The sequence below is a fragment of the Carcharodon carcharias genome, chromosome 19 (assembly GCF_017639515.1).
Source record: "Carcharodon carcharias isolate sCarCar2 chromosome 19, sCarCar2.pri, whole genome shotgun sequence".
Classification (NCBI taxonomy): Eukaryota; Metazoa; Chordata; class Chondrichthyes; order Lamniformes; family Lamnidae; genus Carcharodon; species Carcharodon carcharias.
Window position 1 is genome coordinate 81,252,788 of NC_054485.1, and position 17,719 is coordinate 81,270,506.

Here is a 17,719-nt window from a genome sequence, read left to right on the forward strand (position 1 = left end):
ACAGAGACATGGTTACATGTGACCAAGACGGGGAACTCAGCATTCAAGGATATTCAGTATTCTGGAAAAATAGGCAAAAATGAAAAGGAGATGGGGTAGCTTTGTTAATAAAGGAAGGTATCAGTGTGGTGGTGAGTACTGATATAGGTAGCATAGATCATAATGTGGAACCAGTTTGGGTAGAAATAAGGAATAGCAAGGGAAGGGTCATCTATGGAAGATTAACCTCAACGTAGGACAAAGTATAAATCGGGAAATAATGGAAGTCTGTAAGAACGGTGCTACAATTGTCATGGGTGATTTCAATCTGTATATTGACTGGACAAATCAGATTGGTAGGGGTAACATGGAAGGTTGCTTTGTAGAGTGCATCAGGGATTGTTTCTTATAGCAATACATTGCAGGGCCTACCCAGGAACAGGCTATTTTGGATCTAGTAATGTGTAATGAGGTAGGATTAATAAGAGATCTTGCAGTTAAGATCCTCTGAGGGGTAGCGATCACAAGATGGTCGGAATTCAAATTCAATTTGAGGGCAAGCAACTTGGGTCTCAACAGTGTCCTCAACTTAAATAAGGGCAATTATAGAGGTCTGAAGAAAGAGTTGTCTAAAGTGGGCTGGGAAAATAGAGTTAGGGGAAGGTCAGTGGATGAGCAGTAGCAAACATTTAGGCAGATATTTCATAACACTCAGCAAAAATTTATCCCAGTCAAAAAGAAGGACCCAGTGAGAAGGATGAACCACCCATAAAAGGAGACTATCCAATCAAAAGCTAAAGCATACAACACACCGAAATCTAGTAGTAGGTTAGAGGATTAGGAATTTTTTAGGAACCAGCAGCTGATGACTGAAAAGCTAATAGAAGAGGGAGAAAATTGATTATGAAAGTAAATAGGCAAGAAATAGAAAAAACAAACAGCAAGTGCTTCTACGGGTATATAAAAAGAAAGAGTAGCTGGTGTGAGCATGGGACCCTTGGAGGATGTAACTGGAGAAATAATAATGGGGAACAAGGAAATGGCACATAATTTAAATCAATATTTTGCATCGGACTTCACAGTGGAGGACACTATAAACATTCCAAAGATATTAGATAAGCAAGGAGCTAATGGGAGGAAAGACCTTGTGACAGTCTCTATCATGAGGGACAAAGTATTTGGGACCAAAGGCAGACAAATCACCAGGACCTGATGGTCTGCATCCAAGGGTTTTAAAGGAAGTGGCTGCAGAGATAGTGGAGGCATTATTCAAAATGTTCCAGAACTCACTGAATTCTAGGACAATCCCAGCGGATTGGAAAGCTGCTAATGTGATGCTGTTGTTCAAGAAGGGAGGGAGACAAATAGCAGGAAACTATAGGCCAGTCAGGCTAACATCTGTCGTTGGGAAAATGCTAGAGCCCATTATTAAGGAAGAAGTAGCAGGACATTTAGAAAAGCTTAACACAATAAAGCAGGATCGACATGGTTTTGTCAAAGGAAAATCATGTTTGGCAAATTTGCTAGAGTTCCTTGAGGATATAACAAGCAGAGTTGATAAAGGGGGACTGGTAGATGTAGTGTATTTGGACTTCCAGAAGGCTTTTGATAAGGTGCCATATAAAAGGTTATTGCACAAGATAGGAGCTCATGGTATTGGGGGTAATCTATTAGCATGGATTGAGGATTGGTTAACACACAGAAGACAGAGAGTTGGGATTAATGGGTCATTTTCAGGTTGGAAAGACTTAACCAGTGGAGTGCCACAAGGATCAGTCCTAGGGCCTCAATTATTTACAATCTATATTAATGACCTGGAGGAGGATAGAGAGTGTAATATATTCAAAGTTGCTGATGATACAAAAATAGGTGGGAGGACATGTTGTGATGAGGACATAACAAATCTGTAAGGGATATAGACAGGTTGAGTGAGTGGGCAAAAATTTGGCAGATGGTGTTTAATGCAGGAAAGTGTGAGAGGGTCATGCACTTTGGTGGGAAGAATCAAACGGCAGACTATTACTTAAATGAAGAGAGACTCCAAAAAAGTGCAGCACAGAGGGACCTGGGTGTTCTTGTGCATGAAACTCAAAAAGTTAGTATGCAGGTGCAGCAAGAATTAAGGCAAATGAAATTTTGGCCTGTATTTCTAGGGGGTTGGAGTTTAAAAATATTGAATTCTTGTTACAACTGTACAGCGTTGGTGACGCCACACCGGGAGGACTGTGTAGAGTTTTGGTCCCCGTATTTAAGAAAGGATATTGGAGGCAGTTCAAAAGAGATTCACTAGGCTGATTCCTGGAATGAAGAGGTTGACTTATCAAGAACAGCTAAACAGATTAGACCTTTATTCATTAGAGTTTAGAAGAATGAGCGGTGATCTTATTGAAATTTGCAACCTTCTGAGGGGGCTTGACAGGGTAGATGTTGAGAAGAGTTTCCACTAGTGGGAGAATCTTGAACTAGGGGACATAGTTACAGAATAAGGGGACACTCATTTAAAACTGAGATGCGAACAAATTCCTTCTCTCAGAGGGTAGTGAATGTCTGGAAGTCTCTACCCCAGTGAGTTGTGGAGGCTAGATCACTGAAAGTATTTAAAGAGGAGGTAGGTATATTTTTGAAATATCGGGGAGTTGAGGGCCATGAGGAGCTGGCACAAAAGAAGAAGTGAGGCCTGGGGCAGATCAGCTATGATCATTTTGAATGGCGGGACAGGTTTGAGGGGCCGAATGGCCTACTCCTGCTCCTATTTCTTATGTTCTTATGTACACTATCAAAACTAAAACAACCTCTTTCTCATGAGTATAAATTTGTATCCAGATTAAAAATCCCACATGTTTATCAACCCATATTCTTTTCCATGGATAGCATCCTATTTATTCAAAAGTGGCCTGCTAAATTCCACTGCACTTTTCACATCTCAAGATTGTCCCAAATACAAATAACAATGTTGTCGGGCTGTAGATTTCCTTTCCTATTTAATTAATCTCTTCAAAAGAAACCCATTTTTATCCACAGAAACCACCATGTGTTTATGTCTTTTGGTTTTCCTAGAATACTTTTGAATTTCAGGTAGTTTTTTTTTTACAAAGGCTGGTTCATCTCAAACAAAGGAAACCCTGATTTATCCTTATAATACAATGGAATTGCGATTTTGCTGGAAATCTCAACTCAAACCTGATACTCGGAAAATTGTAATGTTTGGGTACACTTTTCCTTTAATCTAATATGAAGCTTTTGACTCTAAAATGACAATTTAGGGAAGGAAACACATTAAAGCATACATACAAATGTTTCCTTGCATACAAACACACACATATATAAAGGTATGTGTTTCCATTCTTATAACATTGAACCTAATGACTTAAAACTTTCATACTGTAAACAAAACTTCAAGTAACAGTGGGGGGAATAAAGGGATCTTGGAGATTCCACTAACAGGGGTAATCAAACTGACTGAAGCTCATATTTCCTTTGTTCCTGCCTGTTACTGCTCACTAACGCCCCTAAGGGTACCCCTCTCTCTCTCTCTTTTTCTATTTATCTCTCTCTCTCCAGCACAGACAGCTGTTGTGTCTTAGATCAATTCATTTTTCTCCTCCCATGAATGCATTTTATTTATTTATTTGTATTCCACGTGGATGCCATCGGCACAGTATTCTATTTCAGCCCCTGCGTGGATACAACCAGCTTAGATTTGGCTATGGCTCCTGTGCAGATACCACCAGTGCGGATTTGACCACCTTACAGCCCCTGCACAGATACCACCAGCGCGGATTTGGCTATGGCCCCTGCGCAGATACCACCCACACGGATTTGTCTATGGCCCCTGTGTGGATACCACCAGCATGGATTTGGCCATGGTCCCTGTGTGGATACCACCCGCACGGATTTGGCTATGGCCCCTGCGTGGATACCACCCTCGCGGATTTGGCTATGGCCCCTGCGCAGAACCATCCGTGCGGATTTGGCTATGGCTCCTGCGTGGATACCACCAGCACGGATTTGGCCATGGTCCCTGCGCGGATACCACCAGCACGGATTTGGCCATGCCCCCTGCGCGGATACCACCAGTGTGGATTTGGCTATGGACCCTGTGCGGATACCACCAGCACGGATTTGGCCATGCCCCCTGCGAGGATACCACCAGTGTGGATTTGGCTATGGACCCTGTGCGGATACCACCAGCACGGATTTGACTATGGTCCCTGTGTGGATACCACCAGCATGGATTTAGCTATGGACCCTGTGCGGATACCACCAGCACGGATTTGACTATGGCCCCTGTGTGGATACCACCAGCATGGATTTAGCTACAGCCCCTGTGCGGATACCACCAGCACGGATTTGGCCATGCCCCCAGTGCGGATACCACCAGCACGGATTTGGCTATGGCCCCTGTGCGGATTTGGCTATGGCCCCTGCGCGGATTTGGCTATGGCCCCTGTGTGGATACCACCAGCACGGATTTTAGCTATGGACCCTGTGTGGATACCACCAGCACAGATTTGGCTATGGCCCCTGCGCGGATACCACCAGCACAGATTTGGCTATGGCCCCTGCGCGGATACCACCAGCACAGATTTGGCTATGGCCCCTGCGTGGATACCACCAGTGTGGATTTGGCTACGGCTGCTGCGCGGATTTGGCTATAGCCCCTGCGCGGGTGCTACTGGTGCAGATTTAGCTACGGCCCCTGCGTAGATACCACCTGCATGGATTTGGCCATGCCCCCTGCGCGGATACCACCAGTGTGGATTTGGCTACGGCCCCTGTGCGGATTTAGCTATGGCCCCTGTGTGGATACCACCAGCACATATTTGTCTTTGAGCCTGTGTGGATGCCACCAGCGGGGATTTGTCTATGGCCCCTGCGTGGATACCACCAGCGCGGATTTGGCTACGGCCTCTGCATGGATTTGGCTATTGCCCCTGCACAGATACCACCAGCACAAATTTGGCTACAGCCCCTGAGCAGATTCGGCCATGGCCCCTGCGTGGATACCACTAGCACTTGATTTGCCCCTACGCTAGTAATCTCTCTTCTCTCAGTGCTTCTTGTACTGAGTTCCTCTTTAGATTCTTTGATGATTGACTGGACCGTCCTCAGCTTGGCTTAATGCACTAACTGTAAGTTGTAAACAAACATTACTCACCCGTTATGCAGCGCCGCTCTGATAGTTTGAGGCGAGTATCCTGCCAACTATGCCAGGTTGTTGTGGTGTTTTCTCAGAATCGACCACAGGAGACTCAGGTACAGGTTAATGATTGTTTTATTTAAGCAAACTCATGGAATGTCTGTCTTAGACTGGCTAAAACAGAACTCCACTAATTACAGCAAAACCATCTTTTTTATACAGTTAGTCACTTGGATATTGTGTTATTTTCGAATTCTAATTTTGTCAGTACGTAATTGCATAATAAGCAGATGTTGGAGCAGAGAAGACTAAGGGGCGACCTGATCGAGGTGTACAAGATTATATGGGACATGGACAAGGTGGATAGGGAGCAGCTGTTCCCCTTAGCTGAAGGGTCAGTCATGAGGGGACACAGGTTCAAGGTGAGGGGCAGGAGGTTTAGGGGGGGATGTGAGGAAAAACGTTTTTACCCAGAGGGTGATGATGGTCTGGAATGCGCTGCCTGGGAGGGTGGTGGAGGTGGGTTGCCTCACATCCTTTAAAAAGTACCTGGGTGAGCACTTGGCACGTAATAACATTCAAGACTATGGGCCAAGTGCCGGTAAATGGGATTAGGTAGGTAGGTCAGATGTTTATCACATATCAGTGCAGACTCGATGGGCCGAAGGGCATCTTCTGCACTGTGAGATTCTGTGATTCTCAGTCCCAGATACGCATCTTTTCCTTACCAAGCAAGGCCACTTTATCTCATTCGAGCCTGGCTCCATCCCTGGCACTGTTTGTCTTTAACTTATGTTTACCCTCATCCCCCTTTATGTCTCCTAACCAGTTAATCCCTTGTGACCTTAAAGTTCTTTCTGGAGAGTTCTGCTAATATCGCCCCAAGGTGTACATGGTTCACCTGGAAAATTCTGCTGACCTTTGTTTTACTAATAGAAGTCCCTGATTAACTCTTACACGTTCCATTTGAATTCACTTCAAGCTATGATGGACCTGGGAGTATAACTGACGGATTTCCCGCTATCAGTCGTTTGGTAGCCCAGCTAAATTGAAACTTAACTCCCAGGATATATTTTAAGTTCTGACATCAAACGAAATACCAATCTCAAGTGGCACCCGTGCAACAAAGTGCTGCTTTACCCCTCAATCGATAATTGGCCTAAGGGTATTTATTGCATATGACGGTGGCCTAAAGAAGACAATGGCTAGGACAGAGTTTGTATGCATGCGGTTTTGAGTACCTACGACAGCAAGGATATTAATCCCATAGAAGAGAGATTCACAAGAATGAGTTTTTATAGTTATGAAGACAGACTCGAAAAGTAGCACATGTTTACAGACAGAGACAAGGTGCGTGGAGATTGTGAGAGGCTTGGAAGTTACGTCGATCTTTGACAGTCTCGCCAATGAATGATTCCCTTCCGTGGCTGCTGTGTTGTTAATAAGGGACACACAGAACAACGGTAGAAATTATGATTTTTTCCAACATAATTTGCAATGTTACTGATGCAGCTATTACAGAATTACTTAAAATCGAACTAAATAAATCACGACAAGGAAATTGTTTAAGGAAACGACCACCGGCGGAGAAAAGAAAAAGATTGGAGCTCACAGTTCTGGTCTTAAATTTGGTGCCAATTGTTCTACATCCCCAAGTAATGATACTTGTTTTCTATACTGAACTCACTTGTAAAGAAAAAAATGATGATATGAAGTGACGAGAAAATAAGTGAAATTCTCAGATTAGGTGAGAACAGATGCGATATGTTTTTAAGCATTCATCGATTGAATTAATTTTGCAGGTATCCATTACGTACAAGGACTGTTTGGCTGTGAGCTGATTGATACAAAGCCGAGTGGAGGGATTTTGAAGTTTGCTCTTGATGGGAGGTACGCATTCAGTTTTGATAAAAACACGTTGGTTTGGACTGCACATATTCCAGCAGCTCAAGAATTAGAGGTCAAGTGGAATAAAGAAAAAAAAATGAACAAGTATTTCAAGAGCCTGTTAGAGAAGGACTGCGTGGAACTTTGGTGGACATACTATTCAGTTGGGAATAAATCCCTAACCAGAGAAGGTAAATTCAGAACAGCCCAGGGGTAATCTTAAAGCTCGCCGTTAGTGTACAGTAAGTGATATTAGATCCTTTTCTGTTGGGCACACTCGTTAACAGGCGGGGCTGGTTCGATATTGCCTATTTTACATTAGCAGCAAAGGCTACAATTCACAGAATCACAAAGTGCAGAAGAGGCCCTTCGGCCCATCGAGTCTGCCCCCCCCCCCCCCCCCCCCCCCCCCCCCCCCGCCAATTACCGCCCCCCCCCCCCACTTGATTTCATAATGAAAAGTCCGATTTGCGTTGAAGTTGAGAATAATTTTCATTCTATCGTCCAGTTCCTCCCGAGGTGTCAATCATTGCCAGAGGTGGGCATCATTGCTTTCTACAGTGCATTGTGCGTGGATTTTACCCGCAGGCCATCCGTGTGACCTGGCTGAAGAACGGAGAACGTGTCCCCGAGACCAACTCGACCGGCTTACTGCCCAATGAAGATGGGACGTATCAACTAACGAAAACCCTTCAATTTGACCCGTATGATGGGAAACAGTATTCCTGCCATATTGAGCACAGCAGCTTGCCGGGTGGGAAGACTGTCTACTGGGGTAAGATCAATTTTCTGGTGCTGTCGTCCAACGAGTGCCGGTCCCAGTCGTTTCATACTAATCACTTTAGTTAAGCAATCGGAGGTGGAGGTACCGGCTCATTGCGTATCTGCGTTATTATCTGCATATACACACTTTCATCTAATCATATTTCCATCTGTCTCTCTATATTTCTCTATCTGCCTACCTTGAAAAAGGTGAGCGAAGATTTTAAAACTGCTGCACGCAGTTGTGAACACAGCGTTATTGTGACGGAAGTGAACATGATAAGAGTGCCACCTAATTTAACACCACAGTATAAGACGACCCTTGCTGGATAGTGGCGTTAGTACAGTCTTCACAGGAGTCTGTATGCAGTTACTGGCTCTGGCCACTGCATGTCAGTGTGGAGCAGTCTAGGTAAAAGCAGCTAAGTTTAAACTATTTGAATGAAATGCAAATTTCATGTAGATAATTGTGCATTTCACATTTTTAGGGCATGGAACGTTACACCTTGAGCCCCAACCCCAAAAGTTCCAACACAGAGACCTGCGACAGTGGTTAAAGAAGCTCTATCCCTCAGACATGGGAGCTGGCATACTAGACATCAACTATTAAATTGCCCCCTCACATTGCTACTCTCACCAGACCCACTGATAAGGGCTTCTTACACCTCCCTTCTGCCCCCTCCCCCACAGCCAATAAGCAAGCAATAACGGGCTCTGCAAGCTTTGCCCCTCCCTTAATAGGCACCGCGACCAGAATCTTTTTCCATGGACCTTCCAGCAACGCATTCATATCTGTGGCAAATTGCATTTATCCACCACCCCCCCAGACCACCACCACGAGCCACATTTACAGCCTCTCCACTGCCCCCATTCACCAGGGTCATTGTCTTTTTCCTCCCTCTCATTCACCAGGACCATTATTTTTGCCCCACTTAGCAGTCAATAAGCCAAACTCTCTTGTCCCTGACCAAGCCTATGTCCACCAGGAGCTCGATCAATATCCCAGTTTTCCCACATTCACTAGGACCATTGCTTTTGACCATGAGGAAACTTTCAGGGAATTACCCTCCACTCCCACCCACCACTGTTCACCCTTTTGCCTCGTTTCCTCATGTAGCAGATACTATACCTTGGTGACCAGACCCCTCATGAAGGAGTGTTTTGGCCACTGCTCTTTGTTCCCCACTGAGCCCCAGCCCTCCCCCGCACCCTCCCCATCCAAGTGAACAGTCTTACCACTGACCCTGGCCCTTGTTCCCATCCCTCAGATCCTCCCATAACTGTCCACCACAAACCACGTAGAAACTTAGGCCTCTAAATCCCATCACTGATCCATTTTTCCCAAAGGGAACAGGACAACCGCCCTCGCCTCCCTGCCGCACCACCATGATCATTATCTATTCAGGGCTTCCCTTATACACTGAGCAGTAATCAGGGATTTCCACTGCAAAAACAAAACTGAGCAGCTTCTGCGCCTCTCCCTCTTCCCCTCACCCCACTATATCCTGGAACCACAAAGCAGAGTAACTCGTCTTTTGCCTTCCCTCCCGCCATGAACATTTCAGGCTGTGTGCCCCCGCCCACTGAGCAAAGCCATGAATGGGTTTAGGCTGATATGATCCCATCCTGGAATTGAGAAACCTTTTCTGGCCAAACGACTCTTACCTCCCCTATCTCACTCCTTGCCAGCCATCTGCTCCCGCTCCTTCCTGCCCTGTCCACTCCCTCTCTGACTTGCTTTTCCTTTTGCCGGCCCCTTCCTTCCCCTCCTCTCTCACTTTCTCTCCTCACATATCCTCACCTTTACTCTTCCTCCTCCTCCTTCTGTCTAAATATAATATAATGCAATCTTTGGTTTGGGGATACTATTCATATTAAATTCCATATTCTCTTATTACATGAGCTGTGTCATAGGTATCCATATATATATATAGTCTATTCATATATAAAATTATGTTAAAACGTCTTTCTAACATGTTTCAGAAGGAAAAATGAAGGAAGGCAAACATGTGGGGCTGATTGTCACTGGTGTACTGGTGTTACTGGCAATCATTATTCTGTTGTATGTAAAGTGGAGAAGGCGAAAAGGTAAGGCAAGGGCATTTTTTTTTGTTATTGCACAGCAGCTTTGCCAAAAATCTTTTCTCACCCCTGCCCATGATTATATTTGCTTTTTTGACATCAGTTATGGCAGGGTCCGTGGCTTTGCTTGCGTAAGAGTTTCAACTTTTATCGAGGAAACATTTCCTAATTGAATGCTGGGTTTTGTCAAAAGAAGTATAGAATATAAAAGGCAAGATGTAATGAGAAGCCTGCACATAGGTTTAATGCAACCTCAGTGAGTGTGCTGCATGCAGTGCTGAGATTCCCACCATTGTGGGTCATTGAGCTTTAAAAAAGCTACAGGCCACATTCACTCAGATGCTGCCTCATTTGTAGAGGGGTCAAAACCAGGGGGCATAGATTTCAGGTAAGACGTAGAAGGATAAGAGGGGAGTTGAAGAGAAATTCACTGCCTGACAGGGTGGTTGAGTCAGAAAATCGTAACAATTAAGAAGTATTTAGAGATTCACTGGCATTGCCATAGTCTCCAGGGCTAAGGGCCAAGCGCTGGAATATAGGATGTAGTCAGATCTTGTTGACTGGCACAGACACGATGGGCTGAAGGGCCTCCTTCTGTGCTGCAAATGTCTGTGAGTCCAAGGATGTATTGGAGCACACTATCTTAAGTAGCTGTTATCTCAATAATGAGGATCATCCATACTAGGTTAAATGTAAGATATTTAGACAGAGCTAAGGAGTGATAGAATTTGAGGGAGGCATTATGCCAACATTTATGATTAGATTGGTCAGATGATGAAGGGAAAAAGAGTTGAAGGAACATGAGAACAGATGGGGTCAATACATAGAGACATAGAAGTCGACAGTACAGAAAAAGGCCCTTTGGCCCATCGAGTCTGTGCCGGTCAAACAAGTACCTAACTATTCTAATCCCATTTTCCAGCACTAGGCCCATAGCATTGTTTGGCATTGCAAGTGCACATCCAAATACTCCTGAAATGTTTTGAGTATTTCTGCCTCTACCACCCTTTCAGGCAGTGAATTCCAGATTCCCACCACCCTCTGGGTGAAAAAATTCTTCCTCACATCCCCTCTAAACCTCCTGCCTTTACCTTAAATCTATGCCCCCTGGCTATTGATCCCTCCACCAAGGTGAAATGTTCCTTCCTGCCTACCCTATCTATGCCCCTCATAATTTTATACACCTCAATCATGTCCCCCCCTCAATCTCCTCTGCTCCAGAAAAAATAACCCCAGTCTATCCAATCTCTCCTCATAACTAAAACTCTCCAGCCCAGGCAACATCCTGCTAAATCTCCACTGCACTCTCTCTAGTGCAATCACATCCTTCCTATAATGTGGATTCCAGAACTGCACGCAATACTCAAGCTGTGGCCTAATCAGCATTTATACAGTTCCAGCTCCCTGCTCTTATATGCTTCGGTAATAAAGGCAAGTATTCCATATGCCTTCTTAGCCACCTTATTTACCTGTCCTGCTACCTTAAGGGACCAGTGGACATGCACACCAATGTCCCTCTGATGCTCGGTACTTCCCAGGGTCCTACCATTCATCATGTATTCCCATGCCTTGTTTATCCAGCCCAAGTGATCGCCTCACACTTATCCAGATTAACTTCCATTTGCCACTGATCAGCCCATCTGTCCAGCCCATCTATATCCTCCTGTAATCTAAGGTTATCTTCCTCACTATTTATCACCCCACCAATTTTCACGTCATCCATTAACTTACTGATCAACCCTCCTCCATTCAAGTCTAAATCGTTTATATATACACCATAAAGAGCAAGGGACCCAACACCTATCCCTGTGGAACTGCACTAGACACAGGCATCCAGTCACAAAGACACCCCTCGACCATCACCCTCTGTTTCCTGCCACTCAGCCAATTCTGGATCCAATTTGCCAAATTGCCTTGGAGCCTGTGGGCTCTTACCTTCATTATCAGTCTCCCATGCGGGATCTTATCAAAAGTCTTGCTGAAGTCCAATAAGACTTCGTCAAATACATTTTCCTCATCTATACACCTGGTCACCTCTTTGAAAAATTCAATCAAATTGGTCAGACATAACCTCCCCCTAACAAAACCATACTGACTGTCCTTGATTAATCCCTGCCTCTCCAAGTGTAGATTAATTCTGCCCCTCAGAATTGCTTCCAATAGTTTCTCCACCACTGAGGTTAGACTGACTGGCTTGTAGTTCCCTGGTTTATCTCTTCCTCCCTTCTTGAATAATGGTACCACACTGGCTGTCCTCCAGTCCTCTGGCACCTCTCCCATGACCAGAGAGGTATTGAAAATTATTGCCAACACCCCTGCTATCTCCTCCCTTGCCTCACTCATCAGTCTGGGATACATTTCATCCAGGCCTGGAGATTTATCTAGTTTTATCTAGTTTTAAGCCTGCCAGACTATTTAGAACCTCCTATCAATGCTAATTTATTTAATTATATCACAGTCCTTCTGCCTGATTTCTATACCCACGTCATCCCTCTCACTTGTGAACACCGACACAAAGTATTCATTTAGAACCCTACCTACGTCTTCTGGCTCCACAAACAAATTACCACTATGGACCTTAATGGGCCCACCACTTAATCGGGCAAGAACCGAATGAGCAGCCAAGTTGGCGAAAGGGACTTGGCAACTTAAGTGGGTGATATTGTCATGACAACAAATCAGGCAGTAGCGAAACGGCTGCAAAGCTGGCAACAACGAATTGAAAATCGGGTTGAGTGCAAGCTGTTGTGTCCGGAAGCATGGCCAGTGGAACAGGATGTTAACAGGGTGATAAAACTGACAACACCAGCGGGACGCTATGGCCTCCTTGTTAAATCTGGGCGAAAGCTGCGAACATCTGTTCCATTGTACAAAATAGACATGTCCCCTACAAAAATAAGAGTGGTACTGCCAAATCTAGACCTCCCTGGTTGTCTAGAGGAATACAGGGGAGGATCAAACAGAAAAAAAAAGCGTCCGGTAGGCACAACGAACTAAGCACTGCAGATAGCCTAGACGAATATAGGAAGTGCAGGGACAAAGTAAAAAAGGAAATAAGGAAACCAAGGAGAGGGCATGAAACAAGATTAGCAAGTAAAGTTAAAGATAAACTAAAGATGTTTTACCAATACATTAATGCTAATAGGTTAGTTAAGGAAAAAGTGGGACCTTTCAGTGATGAAGATGGAAACTTGTGTGTAGATACAGAGGCTGTGGGAAGGGTTTTGAATGAATATTTTGTCTCCATGTTTACAAAAGAAAGGGAGGATGTAGATATAGTAGTCCAGGAGGAACACTATGAGATATTGGATGGGATAGTCATAGACAGAGAGGAAGTACTTGAAGGGCTGAAATCCTTAAGTGGATAAGTCACCAGACCCAGATGGATTGTTTCCGAGGCTGCTGAAGGAAGTTAGGGAGGAGATAGCAGATGCTCTGAGGATGATTTTCCAATCTTCACTAGATACAGAGGAGGTCCCGGAGGACTGGAGAAATGCAAACATAGTTCCATTGTTTAAAAAGGGATCAAAAGAAATGCCAAACAGTTATAGGCCAGTTAGTCTTACATCGGTGGTGAGCAAATTAGTAGAATCAATCCTGAGAGATAGGATTAACTGTCATGTGGAAAGGCATGGACTAGTCAGGGATGGTCAGCTTAGTTTTGTTAAAGGAAAGTCTAGCCACAAATTTGATTGAATTCTTTGAGGGAGTGACAAGAAGGGTTGATGAAGGTATTGCAGTGGATGTTGTGTACATGGATTTTAACAATGCATTTGACAAGGTCCCACATGGCAGATTGATCAGGAAAGTAAAAGCCCATGGGATTCTGGGTAATGTGGCAACCTGGATAAAAAGTTGGCTTTGTATCAGGAAACAAAGGGTAATGGTCGATGGATGCCTTTGCGAATGGAAAGTTGTCTCATGTGGTGTTCTTCAGGGCTTGGTGTTGGGCCCGCTGTTTGTGTTATATATTAGTGATTTGGATGTGAACGTGGGGGGCACGATTGGGAAATTTGCAGATAACACAAAGATTAGCCGAGTAGTGGATAGTGTAGAGGAGAGCCATAATCTCCAAAATGAAAAAGATGGGTTGGTGGACTGGGCGGTAAAGTGGCAGGTGGATTTTAACATAGAGAAATGTGAGGTCATACATTTAGGGAGGTCAAACAGATACAGCGATTACATAATAAATGGGAATATACTTACAGGGTTGAAGAGGTGAAGTGAGAGATCTTGGAGTACAAGTACACAGGTCCCTGAAGGCAGCAGCTCAAGTAGACAAGGTTGTAAAGAAGGCATATGGAATGCTCTCCTTCATTGGCAGTGGTGTAGAGTATAAAAGTAAGGATATAATGTTGGAATTGTATAAAAGATTGGTGAGGCCACAGCTGGAGTATTGTGTGCAGTTCTGGTCACCACGTTACAGGAAGGAAGTACTAGCTCAGGAGAGAGTGCAGAGGAGGTTTACAAGAATGTTGCCAGGGTTAGAAAAGTGTAGCTACGAGGAGACATTGGATAGGTTGGGGTTATTTTCCTTAGAACAAAGAAGGCTGAGAGGTGACATGATTGAGGTGTACAAAGTTATGAGGGGAATAGATCGAGTGGACAGGATAAAATTGTTTCCCTTGGTGGAGAATTCTAGAACCGGGGACATAGATTCAAGATAAGTAGCAGAAGGTGTAGGGCTTCATGAGGAAGAACTTTTTTTACACAGAGGGTAGTGGGTGTCTGGAATTCGCTGCCCAAGTTGGTGGTAGAGGCAGAAACTTTAAACTCGTTTAAAAAGTACCTGTATTTGCACCTAAAGTGCTGTAAGATGCAGAGCTGTGAGTTGGGTGCAGGAAGGTGGGATTAGAAAGAGCACGTGGGTGTCCTCGGGCTGGCATGGACAAGATGGGCCGAATGGCCCCCTTCTGTGCTGTAACTTTTCTATGGTTGTATGGTTCTATTGTTCCATGGCTCAGAGCGGAGGGGTGGAAATCACCTGAGCTATACTAGTGCAGACCTGTCTCATACCTGTGCTCACGTCAATCAGCACTGCTGCAGAATCTGCCCCCTGAGATAGCTTCAATGGGCTGAATTTTACTGGGGGAGTTGGTTTGGAGGGGCTATTGCACGCACCCCTACCCCGCGTTGCAAAAGCCGATCTAAAACCGACCGAAGTGAACGAGCAGAGGGACTCCTGCCCATTCTGATTGGCCGGCAGCTCTAGCAGTTGCAGCAGCGCTAGAGCTCATTAGTGGGCGCTGCTGGGACTGCACATAGGTCTCTGGAAGAAGAATAATGGATCTAGGGTGGAGCCAGATTGAGGTATATCCCTGGTTTCCAGGGCGGGTAGCGATCGGGGATCCGAGGAAGGCAGCGAAGGGGTCAGGTGGAGTGGTGCCCTGAATGATGTGCTTTCCTTTCCTTCCAGCATTTCAATTGTTATTTAAAAAAAGGCCTTCTGAATTTCAGTTGTCTATCCAGGCCAACCATATCATGGTGCGGGCAGCTTATTCTTCGGTCAATTGGCTTGTTAACAAAAACAAAAATACCTGGAAAAACCCAGCAGGTCTGGCAGCATCTATGGAGAGGAGCACAGTCAATGTTTCGAGTCCGAATGACCTTTGTGACTCTTTCGAGTACAAACACGTTTCCACCTGTTCTTATTCAGATGAAGTTACATTGTTTCATAGTTTGCCATTGTGAGATCTGAACTCTTGATACTCTTTTGAGTAAACCTGTTTCCATCTGTTTCAGATGAAGTTACATTGTTTCATAGTTTGCCATTGTGAGATTTGAACTCTTGATACTCTTTTGAGTAAACCTGTTTCCATCTGTTTCAGATGAAGTTACATTGTTTCATAGTTTGCCATTGTGAGATTTGAACTCTTGATACTCTTTTGAGTAAACCTGTTTCCATCTGTTTCAGATGAAGTTACATTGTTTCATAGTTTGCCATTGTGAGGTTAAGATGTAACTCTTTCGAGTACAAACCCGTTCCCATCTGTTTCAGATGAAGTTACATTGTTTCATAGTTTGCCATTGTGAGATCTGAACTCTTGATACTCTTTTGAGTAAACCTGTTTCCATCTGTTTCAGATGAAGTTACATTGTTTCATAGTTTGCCATTGTGAGATTTGAACTCTTGATACTCTTTTGAGTAAACCTGTTTCCATCTGTTTCAGATGCAGTTACATTGTTTCATAGTTTGCCATTGTGAGATTTGAACTCTTGATACTCTTTTTGAGTAAACCTGTTTCCATCTGTTTCAGATGAAGTTACATTGTTTCATAGTTTGCCATTGTGAGATTTGAACTCTTGATACTCTTTTGAGTAAACCTGTTTCCATCTGTTTCAGATGAAGTTACATTGTTTCATAGTTTGCCATTGTGAGATTTGAACTCTTGATACTCTTTTTGAGTAAACCTGTTTCCATCTGTTTCAGATGAAGTTACATTGTTTCATAGTTTGCCATTGTGAGATTTGAACTCTTGATCTTGGGGTTACAAGACCAGTACCATAACCACTTGGCTATTTAGGCCAAGCATGACCTTTGTGTTCGCTTCGGTTTGTTAACAAGCTCAATTGCCTGTTAATTATTTTTTTAAAAAAATGGTGGGCGGGCTGCTGATTTAGGCAAAGTGACTTCATTCACTACACTGCTCTGCACTTCAACTCTGGATTATCTAACACTTATTTTTCGCTCCCTAGATTACAACATTGTTTAACCAGTATCTGCGAGGGTCAAACGCCAGACTTGAATAGGAACCAAGAACACACTGAAAGTAGTCTGTGAATCAATTGCTCTGCGACGAAATCTAATGTAATTGCATAAATATTTTACACATGTTTTCTGCTTCAATTTATTAAACGATTATTCCTTTGCTTAACATTGCCAAGTCTGACCTACAATTGCATAAGCTACCGCTACATAAATAACGATAGTGCGGAATAAATGCATTTCTGGCAATTAAAATATCTTTTGTGAACATCTATACGTTCCTAATTAGCAGAAGCTTGAACATTGGCCTCAGGTAAAAGTCTCCACTTGTGCTTTGAAACAGTGGATACGGAAATATTCAATCACTGGACGCCCAGTCGAGCGTGATCCTTTTCACATACTCCGGTTCACCAGCCGAATCCGCAATCCCGAGTCTGCTTCTCTCTCTCCCTAAGTGAAGGGGAGCGACGCCAATGTAACCCCTCTGCTGCTAACCCTTTAACTGCAGTGGGAATTAGAATGAGACGCTTTCCATAACCTCTGACTAATCTGCAAAGCGTGTTTGAGGCACCAGCGGCAAGTGAACTACATCTCCAGAATGTCGAGTGGAAAGTTAAAGTAACTGCAAGCTACAAATGGATGTGGGGAATATTTTCGAGAGCAGGTTAAACATCGAAGTGGGACATAACTGCAAACATACGGTCCACTGACTTCGCCTCTTCCAGAGAGGGATGGTCCACCTGAGCAGGGATAGCAGACCGGCCGCTTATTACGCCTGACCTTCATCTTCATGGAATAGAGAACTGTGTGGAGCATGTAACATGTCTGGTGTAGTCTTGTCTATTTTGCACAGTAAAAATGGAAAGGAGTCTCAAGTTTTTGTGGTCAGTCATTATTACACTCAGGGCTTTACATGATTTCACTAACTTGGTAATTAGAGTCATTGGATATTTAAACAAATTCTTTAACTCCTCTCTGAATTTACTCTGGGATATTGCAAAAATAATGGTATTTGTGCCGGAACTCAAATGCTGCAGCATATATCCAGTTTGTTCCATAATAGTGAAAGGATTGTTGTAATCTGTGTGTAGGTATTGAATATCCATAACCTGTACACATATATAATGAACAAAAGTTACCAGCCATAACAGTATAAAGCTGCC

At 44.0% G+C, this 17,719-nt stretch overlaps 1 protein-coding gene across 1 annotated transcript in view; it reads left to right on the forward strand.

Moving 5' to 3' along the window:
• The window catches only part of LOC121291994 (class I histocompatibility antigen, F10 alpha chain-like), a 48,981-nt gene extending 31,556 nt beyond the window's left edge, over nucleotides 1-17,425 (forward strand). The window contains exons 3-6 of the mRNA XM_041213710.1: nucleotides 6,922-7,197; nucleotides 7,515-7,781; nucleotides 9,752-9,856; nucleotides 16,547-17,425. Coding sequence (XP_041069644.1) covers nucleotides 6,922-7,197; nucleotides 7,515-7,781; nucleotides 9,752-9,856; nucleotides 16,547-16,563 — 665 coding nt within the window. The 3' untranslated portion in view covers nucleotides 16,564-17,425. The remainder of the gene's footprint in view (nucleotides 1-6,921; nucleotides 7,198-7,514; nucleotides 7,782-9,751; nucleotides 9,857-16,546) is intronic.
• Nucleotides 17,426-17,719: the final 294 nt, after the last annotated feature.